Raw genomic sequence first — 11279 nt, forward strand, 5'->3', positions numbered from 1 at the left:
TTGATGCAAATGACAATCTCATCACTATTACACCTAACTCCACATATTTGGTACTTTCCTGTATACAGTAGTTCTTTTAGCTATTTATTTTGCGAGATCTTTCTCTACCATTCCACGGCAAATAGGGTGGTAGAAATCTCTGTACTTTTCAAATGTCTCAACAGCAACCTGACGATCAACATTCTTGAGAGCACGGAACCTGTTATGCAATTAGTACAACCACCTGGGATCTCAAGGTCAAAGACTTACAAAGGTCGAACAAACTTCATCCTGCCAATCTCTCCCAAGAGCCTCACGGTAGGCTCAATGGCCGACCTATCGCCAATTTTCAACCCCAATCTGAAATAAAGATTTGTAACTTCGATATTCGAGCTGTCTGCAAAGCCGTACACTTGACCCATCAAACGGAACGAGTCTGAGCTGAGTGCTGGGTCTTCGAAAAGGGTGACTCGCTCAAGGAAAACAATGAATTGGTTGGCGCTCAAACCCTTGATGTCTTCCTTTGATGGGGTGAAGGTTGACGAGGAAGACGAGAGAGATTTCCATTTGTCGGCTAATTCGTAGACGATATCGACGAGGGAGGTGTCAAAGTCTGGTTTGGGGGGAAGACCGGGCGAGTAGAACCATGAGTCCCAGTCGACTTCGTTGAGACGTTTGGTGGCTACGGGGTCATTGGCGAAGAAGTCAAGGATGGTGGACTTGAATTCATAAGAGTCGAGGGATTTTTCTTTGAAAACAGTAAAGTACTGCGATCATTCGTTAGTCTTTCACAGAGTCTTGTATGAGAGGATACAAGAGAGAGTCTACGTACGTGAGGGATAAACTTATCAAAGGAGTCCTTGGTCAATAGATTCTCAAGGTAGAACAAGAAGGTGAATCCCTTTTCGTAGGGAACCTTGGAGAAAGCGTCATCGGGATCCTTTCCTTTCAGGTCAACCACCAATTTGGTGAACTCGTTGTCCTCTCCGAACTCTTTGACGGAGTCCGTGAGCCCGTCCCAGCCGATGATGGCTGAGAAATGACGGTGTGCTTCACCGTGTCTACCAGGGTTAGTGATGTAAGTCGATGATCCTGGCTGAGAAACTCACACTGCACCCATTATCTATGACACGATTGTTAGTCGATTTGCAAATTCTTTAAGAGGTAGATACTCACTCTACGTTCCAAATAAGTAGTCCAGCCCTCGTTCAACCAAAAGTGCTCCCAAGATGCATTGGTCACTAGATTACCGCTCCAACTGTGAGCCAATTCATGAGCAATGACATCTACATTTTCTCGGTCCTGATAAATCGTGGTTAGCATGGCTCGGCCATAGTTTTAAGGCTAGTACCTTTGATATCAAACTCGGAGTCGCGAATGTATAGATAGGGTTCTCCATACCGCCGTATGGGAAACTGGGAGGAAGAATGAGGATATTGTACTCGCCCCATGCATAGGGGTATACTATTCTCTGCGAAAAATCAGTTCTGCTCTCCTCTCAATTATAAACTGCATTCAGCCCACCTCGATAGCTTCGATAAACTTCTCGGTATGCGCTTCGAGTTCCCACTTGCAATCATCAATCTTGTCCGGGCTGGACACAACCACGCTTCGTGGGCCGACAGGGGCTTCGGTCAAATCTCTAGAAGAAAACATCAGCCATTGTATCGAAGCTCGCAAAAAGTGAAGTACGCACCCACTAGCCACGGCGAAAAGGTAGCTAGGAATTGGAACATTCTGCTTGAACTTGTAGAGATTGTTAGACTTCGCATTGGCATCGCGCACAGGCAATCCACTAGCAACGACAGGAAATGGAGAGGTGATGTTGAAGTCAAATGTGGTTTTCACATCGGGCGTATCCTGGCAGGGGAAGATGGAGCGGGCGTGGATAGCCTGGCATTGGGAGACTGCACGCTGGATGATTAGAAATATGTTTAAAGTTATCATACTGGATAAGAGACATACACATGTATGGGTGTTTCTTGTTCGATGTTTGCGCTTCTGTCAACCATTGCAGCGCAGTGCATTTTTCGGTGGTTTTGAGAGAGATCTACGCCCTCTTTTCATCAGCCTGTATCCAACGATAAGTAGAAAGAAGTCTTACGTCAACTTCCACAATATTACCCTCCTCAACACCCGTCTCGAGTACAATCTTCAAAGCACTCCCATACGGCTCAAAGCGCGGCAGCAACTCCCACTGCGCCTTTTGGCCATCCACCTTCACCTGCGAGATATCCAAAAAGCTCGTATCAAGGACGATTTCCCGCGTCGCGGCTTGCGTCTTGGAGAGCAATTGATGAATCACATTGCCGGCGAGCCTCTTGTTGCTGAAGTCAATCTCGAAGTTCGCGGTGATATGGCGAGAGCGCCAAGCTGTGTAGTTGCTCAACGTGTTTGGGTCACGAGGGCGGAGGATGGGCGTCGTGGTTGCTGCGGCCATGTTCAACGCGCGAATCTGGATATTGCAGCCAAATCTTCTGGGAGTTTGATAAAAGGTAATTGATGGTAGTTGTATCCTCCAGCTGCGAAGTGCTTGCATCTGTGAATGTATGGAGTCGATTTGTGGAGGTGAAGAAAAGCATTTAATTGTGCTATCGCGAGCTATCAGTCAGGCGGGGCTGTCCGCGAATAGCCGTGCTTCACTCATGATGTTACATTCAGTCATCTAATTAGATTAATTCCTTTTATTCTTTGAAGTTTCTGTATGTGTCTCTAAGCTACATCATTTTACTAGCCTATGACCCATTGATCATTAATTCGACCTGATCAGCAGTCTTCGGTGCAGTCGTAAGGTTCTCATATCCTTCCTTGGTGATGTGAATGTTGTCCTCGATACGCACACCACCAACTTCCCAGTATTTCTCCAAGATGTCAGCGTCAATATACTTTGAGAGCTCAGAGTCCTTGAGATAAGGTTCTATTATGAATCGGCAGAAGTAGACCTGCAAGAGTATTAGCATCATGTAAAGCTCCAGAGAAAGTAAAGGCATACGCCGGGTTCGACAGTAATCACACTTCCCGCAGGAAGTTTACCTCTCACTCGCAAATACCGGAACATCTTGTCCTTATCCGCGTAGTTTGCGTGACCACCAGTATCATGGGTGTCCATTCCAAGATAGTGACCTAGTCCATGCGGGAAAAATGCGACACTGATCCGCTTCTCGAGAAGCTCCTCTTCCGAGCCACGCAGTATACCGAGCTTTAGCAATCCCTTGATGGCGACCCGGTGAGCTGTAATATGAACATCTTCCCATAGGACGCCTTCCTTGAGCATGGCAAGTGACTCGGTTTGCATTTCAAGTACGATGTCATAGATCTCTCGAGACTCGGGTGAGAACTTGCCTGACAGAGGGAATGTGCGCGTGACATCCGCACAGTAAGCTTTGTACTCCCCCGCAGCATCAAGTAGAAGATTCAGTTTCTTCTTGTTTGTCGATGCGTCGATCAGAGACTCATCATTATTCACGTAGTGCAAGGTCGCACTGCTCGTTCCACTAGCAACGATAGGATGATACGCCATCTCGCGACATCCTTGAGCAATACAAGTTCCGATAAAAGCCGCTTCGAGCTCTCGCTCATTAGTAGCCGACTTGGCTGCTTTGAGAACAGCCACATGCGCCTGAGCAGTAACGTCGTTCGCTTTGCGAAGCATGGCCACTTCGTATGCATCCTTGATAGCTCGGCATTCTTCAATTGCCGTCTTTAGGGCTACTTTATCGGTGTCTGGGAAGTCCTTGAAGGAGACATCACCGGATATCTGCCCGTCAATGGCAAACACGAATCCGCTTGTGCCGACTTTAGATGCTAAGTGGGCCAAAGTAGGGTTGATATCGGTCGTGAACAAGACCTCGTCGACATCGTAAAGCTCCTTGGCCTCAGCAGGCGAAACGGGGAGACCAGACCAGATGACAGACTCTGGATCTAGAGGCGGGATGAAGAGGGKGAGCTTATCGGTGCTGATGTGGTAGGTGAGATGTGCATCTGGGAGCAAGCATCCGGAGAGATAGAAGAAGAACCGACGCTGTCTTGTCGAAATCAGCTATGTTTTAACCCAATCATGTTACGTTCGACGTCTCAGGGTAATCTACCTAAATGGCTGCTCAGAGTCATTGTCTTCAATCATCTTTGTCTTCTGGGCTTCCAGATAGAGCACGCCGTCGCCCTGGAAACCATTCTGTCGCAGATACTCGACGACTCTACGAGCGTGTGCTTTCGCAGGGTATTTACCGGTGAGGATGCCCTCGGTAGAAGTCATGTTTGCTCAAATTTCAAGACAATTATCGATGAGTAAAAGATGAAAAGCTCTGATTGTGTTGATGTTGAACAAAAGGGTAGCATCGGCTGTCATTGGACCCCGCGCGATTTTCCATTAGATAAGGCCCCGCATTCGATATTAAACAATCAGTCAGAACAAAACGCTTCAAAAAAAGCTAGAATTCGTAATTGGACATACATAGCAAAACAAAGCGGAAACAGGGATATCATATATACTACTCCGTGCCTATCCAGAATCATCGCATAGGACTGCTCTCGAAATTGGAAACATCTTCAAACTCCATCTCCCATTGATCCACCTCTGCAAACTTGAGCGCTGCGTTTTGCAGCTCGCGACTGCCTATCCGCTTCTTCGAGGCATGCAATGGCAGATCAGTATCTGATTCTAGATCCTCCGATGGCGGTGGTGAGGAGAGAAGCGAAGAGTTGTCAGAGAGATAGTCGTTTTCTTTGTCGTTTTCTTTGTCGTTCTCTTTGTCTGCGGTTTGACGAGAGTATGTCCGTTGCGACTTGCTGCCTTGGGTATCAACAGCCTTACCTGTACCCTTGGTATTGTCGCGTTTGTCCTTTTTGCCTCCTCGATTGGACTCGCCCAGTTTCGCATTCGTCTTTCTAGATGTCGCGGTAGACAAGGCCTTCTTTCGTGATCGGTGTGGTCTCCTCATGACTTCACGAGTCAATTCGTCCTCGTCCGGATCTTCATTGGCTGAATCAATGTCTTCGTCATCGCTGCCATCTGTGTGCTGACGACGGCGGATACGGCGTTGTGGAAGAAATCTGGTTTGTAGGCTGAGTGTGGTCACTTTCGGCAAAGACTTCGTTTCCTCTGATGTTGCAGCAGTCCGCCTTTCGACGGTCATCAATCGTACAGGACTTGCCGTAGAATTACTCATAGGTGTAGCCATAGTAAAACTGGGAAGTTCGTCACTCGATCCGGCCACTGGAGATTCTGGAACTGGAGTAAGTGTCGACACTGAACTACTTCTCGACGAGGGCAAGACTGGTTCGACGTGCTTATCGTTTACTGCTCCCGACTGGCGCTTCCTCTTCCTGGATTCCGTAGATGACGGCGACACAATAATTGGCGGAGGACGGGAAGGAGAAACGGCCAATTGCCTCTCCGCAGCATTCGAAACTCTAGCAACATTCAATGGCGTCGATTCGTCCTGGGGACTAAAGCCACCCAGAAAATCCTCATCGTCAAAATCTGATGAGTCTTCATCATCTGCCTGCATCATTTGTAACAGACTCGGCTGTCTCGATCGCTTCTTGAAATTGCTCAGAATAGAGCTCTCAAATCCAGGGGTACTGCCGATTCGTGAATTGAAATCCCCCTTTCGTCCAACTAGAGATAATGTAGAGGAGTAGCCGCGTGCTCGAGTCGGGGGTCGAATACTGGTCGTAGTTGTGTTTTCTGCTGGTGAGGAAGCAATGACATTTTCGTTGGGGTCTCTCGTCGGAGTCAAGTCAGCGCCGTGCTGGGTATCGGTTTGGCCTTTTTTCCCTTGATTCTGGACGGCTCGTCGAGGCGTTGCGATGTTGGCTTGCGATTCATCTGCTGTTGTGTTATACTTCTTCTCGACTGGCTTGATAGAGCCTTTTTCCGGCGCCTGGCGCACGGTGCGAGCCCGTCGTACTGGTGGGCGTGGCATGAGTGGTTACGCGACGGATATTTAATTTGTGGACTGTAAGTGAGGAGTCAACTGACAGAAGTATGAAATATGACGGTCTCGTAACGGAGCAAGGTGGTGGTTAAGAATAGTTAGAGAAGACGCGTGGTGTTTGTTTACCGTGCTCCCGCATTGGTCCCCACACCGACGGGCCAATGCCATCACAATTTGCCGCATACAGTAAAGCTACCTACGTACTATTCTTTATCAATCATTGACTGTCTAATACTCCATTTATTGTTTAGATTCCTCGTGATAGGTCAAAATGTAAATACATCCAATATCAACGGCTGTCTTGGTATCTCAAAGAAGAAAAGCTCATCAATATCGTTCATCATCATCAATAGATCAAAGATAGATACACAAGAAGTATTCGCCAAAAATCAATCGGCTTCATTATACGAGCACCCATTCAGTGCCTCGTTTGATATATTTATCGAGTAGCAAGCCCACATCATTCAGGGCGAAGCGGCAGACATAGAATCCGAAGAATTCTGCGGCGTGACGAGTGCTCAACTCCAGTCCGACATGCGTGGGCGATGAATGCTTCAGTCCGGGGTCTTCAACTTGGCGCGCGATTTGATCTGATTGATGATTAGTTTTATCTTTACAGAGGTGTCTGACCAAAAGGGACTTACCCAGAACTTGGGCGGCATCGAATAATCGCGCCAATGCTCCCATAAAATTCGCATTCGGGCCAGTCAATTGAAGCTGCATGACATCCCGCTTCGTGAAGCGACCACTAGGAGGAGAAGCTGTCATGGGTAACGTACTCATACTCAAACCGCTTTTACCACTATCCCTATATGTCGATGGAGCCGTGCTAGTGCTCGCTGCTGCCGAGCTCTTCGATCGAAGTTTTCGCCAAGAAGTGAGAACAGACCTGCTAGATTGGCTCGAACTCCTGGACGCCATATTCTCGGTATTTATCGGCGACTCCTCAGCAATGTTTGCGTTTTTGAACAATGGAAGCGCTCCTTGAACCCCAACCTCATTGCCAAGTTTCTTTGCAAATGTTGTTTGGACTTGATCTAGAATATTCTCAAAAGTCTGCATTTCTTCCAAAACAGCATCTGCGTCATATGTATCGACTTGAGCGACTTTCAGAAGAGCTGCCGTCAACAAGTCACAGAGTGAGATTTTATCCTCAATAGCTTTGATCCTGACGTTCTTCACATGCCATACCTCCCTAGGTATGAACAGCTTGGTAGACAGATATCCACCACGTGGATGTGCAATAGTCTGATAAAGACATCGCATAAGCCAGAAAGGGCGCAACAAGAAGGATTCTGGACAAGGTTCCAGAGGTATAGGAGCGTTGGTGATCGTCGAGCTAGGCGATCCGGGAGTAGTCGGCGAATGTATATCGTTGTCAAAGAGGTGGAGACTTTTAGAAGTCAGCAAGGGAAATGACGCTCCGCTCGGCGTTGGCATTGCAGGTACGAGGCCATTTGCTAATTGCCGTTGGAAATCAAAAGCAGGAAAATAGCTGCTTGATGGTGTATTAGGAGATTCATTAATGTCGGGGGTCGAAATTGACATATTCCTTGCTCTCATGCCTGCTAGACTAGACGATGACGTGTTCTTGCGAAGCATGCCGGGAGCAGAAATTATCTTGTTGATTGTTCTAGGAGGCGAGGATTGTACAGATCGCGCAACAGAATCTCCCTCAAGAGTAGGTATCCTTGTCAGACTTGCACTACGCTGGCCTACCGCTGAAACGTCGAATGAACCCTTCTTTTGAGAAGGTCCAGTCGGCAATGGTTTGGACATTGAGCTAGTCAATATCGGTAAGCTTGTCTTGGGTTCAACCTGTAGTACTGGCGATGGAGGACCGGCCGGTTGTGCTGAAAACGGCTCTTTCTTGGTTGGCTCATAGCCCGCAGTCACACGCTTAGTGTCGATTTTCAATTGCTTCGTATTAGATCCGGAGAAGCGACGAGCTCGTACGCCCGCAGATGGTGACATGTTAGGTGCAATAGGTTGCTGTGTGGTTCCCGATGGTATTTTTGGGACCGGGGGAAGTCGCTTGGTCGGCATTGTCGCACCGGGGAAAATACCTTCCTCTGCCAGCGTCGAAAGAGAGGTACCGGCCGTGGCTGAATTTGCCGAAGTTGATGTGATCGAGCTGCCCCATGTTCTGCCGGAGACTGTACTTGAATCTGACTGTCTAGGAAGTGCAGTTTTGGTATGAAGATTGAATTCAAAATCATCCATCACATAGCCTTTCGTCATCTCCTCTAACATGCGCTCTTCCTCCTCGGCCTCCTCATCGATATAATCGGCATCAGCATTGTAGGTGGACACGAGCGCAGATTCGTCCTGCATCATAAGCCGCTGCTGCAAGCCTCGTGCCATAACAGCTTGGGCCTCCATCTCGGCTTCCCGCACTCGCTGCTTGGCAATTTCAATGTTTCGTCTAGCGTTTGATACTACATCATCGTGATCGTAATCGTCATCTCGGTGATCATCATAATCATCGTCATCATCATAAAAGCCCTCCTGTTCGTTCAGCGCGGGTTCCAAACCCTCATCATAGGCTGCTTCAACGGCTGCGTCTAGCGCAGCATCAAATTCAGCCTCTGTACCATTACTTGCATGATGTGAATGCGTACCACCTATGTACAAGGATAGTTTTGTGGACACAGGTGAAGAAGCCCCGGACTCGTCGATAGTGTCCAGCCATGAAGTAGATTGGCTATCATTGACTGGAGCCTGCCCTTCAGAGGTATGCGATGCGTGCGCTGTCGAACTTCGTGTTTCTGGATCATCATGATAATCAGCCGGGTCCGAAATGAATCTTTGACGGGTAGGAGAAGGCGATGATCCCCGTGCTTCAGTTTCCCGTGAGTTGACACCGCTCATATCTGTACTCGATTCTTCAAACGAGAAATTGAGATCTGGGCCAGATATAGATGGCAATCGCACGGTATTGAGACTAGGTACCGCGGGCACATCATTATCAGTGTTTTGTCCCGCAAGATATTCTACGCCCTCCTCATCGGTGTAGTGCCGCTCAACTGGCAGTTCTTCCTCTTGAGGTGTAGAACTTTGGCCGCTTGGCGGTCTTTCAGGCAGTGCCTTGTCTTTATTAAAATTGGAAGGAAGTTGTATCCGAAGAAGTTCTTGAATGCGATTTAGGTAAGTTTTGCGCTATGAGTTCTGTCAGCGAACTCTCACTCTGAGATAGACCAGGAGACGATAATTCCACGTGGATCACTCACTATTTCCAATAATTTGTACTTCTCCACGTCACCTCCATTGCTCCGGAGCATAACAAATTGCAGTAACTCGCACGCATCTTGGTAGGCTTCAATGGCACCTTCGAAGTTTTCTGCATTGTCTAGTAATACTGCAGTATTCGCTTTAGCCAAAGCTTTGGAAAGCATTGCCTTTTGCGATGACCCACGCGGTCGGCGACGCTGTGGCGACGTGGAGCTGGACTCGGTTCTCTCATGATCATGTCTTGCGCTGTGCTCTCCACTATAAGAGCTCGATATATTTACGGGGTCTTCCATATTAGCATTCGGCGTCCGTTGGAGTAGAAATGGCTGTATGTTCGAAATGTCTGGTAACGTTGTGTCGATCTGAAAAGAGATTATGCCAGTCGACTGGATTTCATCACCAAAATATTGATAAATGAATATAGACTTCGGAATGCGACTAGATGTAGTATCATATATAATCCTGCTGTTATTGTTCAGGGTCCGAGAGGAGCGGTCGAAGCATGTCAATGTGCAACGAGGTGTCTCTGCTGTGCAACCAGACTCAGACCGGCGTTTTCATGATTCAACAATCATGGCGCCGAGGTTCACGTATTGTATTCTCCAATATATATCCAATCGGCGGATTCTTCACTCTAAACCATTACCGATCGATGGGGAGTATCGTGTAAGTAATCGTCGTCCGTATCTTGAGCGATATTGCAGTGTAACGGCGTCCTCAATGTAACCGTGCAGTTTCTACAGTCCGGTCACTTATTATCGACGTATATCCGGCGGTCCAAAATGTCATTCGACGAGTGGTGTATGCAAATGGCAAAATCGGTCAAGCCGCGATGTGGTGGTGCTCGCTAATCGGAAATGCAACGGAAGAGATGCAACGAAGCGAAATGCAAATGTATATACCAGTATACTCGAAGAGTGCTCGCACGTTCAGGAATATAAGATGATAGATCACAGCAAAGCGTCCATCCAGGACGAAGCACAMAAGCCACAACAGGAAGAATACGGTTGACGAAGAAGAGCAGAAGAAGAAGATGAAGCAGCTCTAGAACAGGAAGGGACGTGGGCTGTTTCATTGGCTGGGCTGAAGAGAAAGGGGGAAACTGTGAGGACTACGCACGGCAGGAGCGACCCACCAGGCACCTGCCCAATAACACTGTCGCTGGTGCATGTTTTGCAATTTCACCCTTTGGGGCTCTTTCGTTTTCTTTCTTGCTTTCTTTCCTCCATCTTCTTTCCTCTCTCTCTCTACTTGCATCTCAATGTGTATCTGTTCTATTGACACTTTAGGTTCTGTGTCAGTACCCAGTCTATTGAATTGCTGCTGGGAAGGAGTGACAAATCTGGCCCCGCATCAACGGTGATTCAGACGCGCATCGAATCGAATCCCGCCGACAAAGGAGACGCCCTAACTGCATCGGCCTTGATAACATCCCATTATCGAATTTGATATGGGCACAATGAGGAATTCTCAACCCATATTTACAGATTGACAATTTCCCGAGTCATGTCTATTGAAGGACCTGTGGTGGATGAGTTACACGCGGTTCCAACGTACGAAATGTTGAAGGACACGGAACAGGAACAGGAACAGGGACAAGATCAATGGTTCCGTTGCTTGTGGAACGGTGGATGAGAAGCAGGAACCTTGGGTCAGAGGAAGGAGAAAGGCAGCAGCTCCGTTCGGCTTCTATATGTATGTGCCAGCTCTCAGCACTAGACGGCGGGCTGCCTATTTGCATCAACGGAGATAAACGATCAGTAGTCGCTCGGAACATACACCAGAAACCCTATCATAGTTCTATTATTGAAGTCGCTGTGCCATTGGACATGAATATGTAGTATGTACATTGTACAGTATATAAGCCTAAAGTATAGAGGCGGTGGCAGAACCACTGGTCAGCTCTGCTATTTCGTCATCATTTAGTCTGGCATATCATCAACCTTCCCACGTACGTATACCGTCCTCAGCTGGTCTTTGCAGTTGATACAGCTTTGTATGATATTCGCACAAACAAGGACGTGAGATTTCGCGACTTCGTTTCTGAGCAGCTCCTTGCCTGCACGGGTCGAGTGTCGAACTGCGGGGAACGAATACATATAGATACCGAGGGGATATAAAATCGTCGAC

General features: G+C 47.8%; 4 protein-coding genes across 4 annotated transcripts; all 4 read right to left on the reverse strand.

The window, feature by feature from the left end:
• Window positions 1-84: 84 nt before the first annotated feature.
• Window positions 85-2419, reverse strand: BHQ10_007235 (uncharacterized protein; the record flags this gene model as incomplete). Its single annotated transcript, XM_040879909.1, has 10 exons — window positions 85-199; window positions 250-746; window positions 812-1040; window positions 1089-1102; window positions 1156-1281; window positions 1331-1450; window positions 1504-1621; window positions 1676-1886; window positions 1945-2029; window positions 2084-2419. 10 exons carry the CDS (start codon window positions 2417-2419, stop codon window positions 85-87), a joined length of 1851 nt encoding a protein of 616 aa, XP_040735739.1.
• A 295-nt stretch (window positions 2420-2714) lies between these two features.
• On the reverse strand, window positions 2715-4234 carry BHQ10_007236 (uncharacterized protein; the record flags this gene model as incomplete). The annotated part of the gene is made up of 3 exons (XM_040879910.1): window positions 2715-2921; window positions 2972-4004; window positions 4068-4234. 3 exons carry the CDS (start codon window positions 4232-4234, stop codon window positions 2715-2717), a joined length of 1407 nt encoding a protein of 468 aa, XP_040735740.1.
• A 256-nt stretch (window positions 4235-4490) lies between these two features.
• On the reverse strand, window positions 4491-5906 carry BHQ10_007237 (uncharacterized protein; the record flags this gene model as incomplete). Its single annotated transcript, XM_040879911.1, has 1 exon — window positions 4491-5906. The coding sequence occupies one exon, from the start codon at window positions 5904-5906 to the stop codon at window positions 4491-4493; it is 1416 nt and encodes a 471-aa protein (XP_040735741.1).
• Window positions 5907-6320: 414 nt separating this feature from the next.
• Window positions 6321-9313, reverse strand: BHQ10_007238 (uncharacterized protein; the record flags this gene model as incomplete). The annotated part of the gene is made up of 3 exons (XM_040879912.1): window positions 6321-6508; window positions 6563-9077; window positions 9149-9313. The coding sequence occupies 3 exons, from the start codon at window positions 9311-9313 to the stop codon at window positions 6321-6323; spliced, it is 2868 nt and encodes a 955-aa protein (XP_040735742.1).
• Window positions 9314-11279: the final 1966 nt, after the last annotated feature.

This window comes from Talaromyces amestolkiae, assembly GCF_001896365.1.
Source record: "Talaromyces amestolkiae strain CIB chromosome Unknown scaffold14.1, whole genome shotgun sequence".
NCBI classification, from domain to species: Eukaryota; Fungi; Ascomycota; class Eurotiomycetes; order Eurotiales; family Trichocomaceae; genus Talaromyces; species Talaromyces amestolkiae.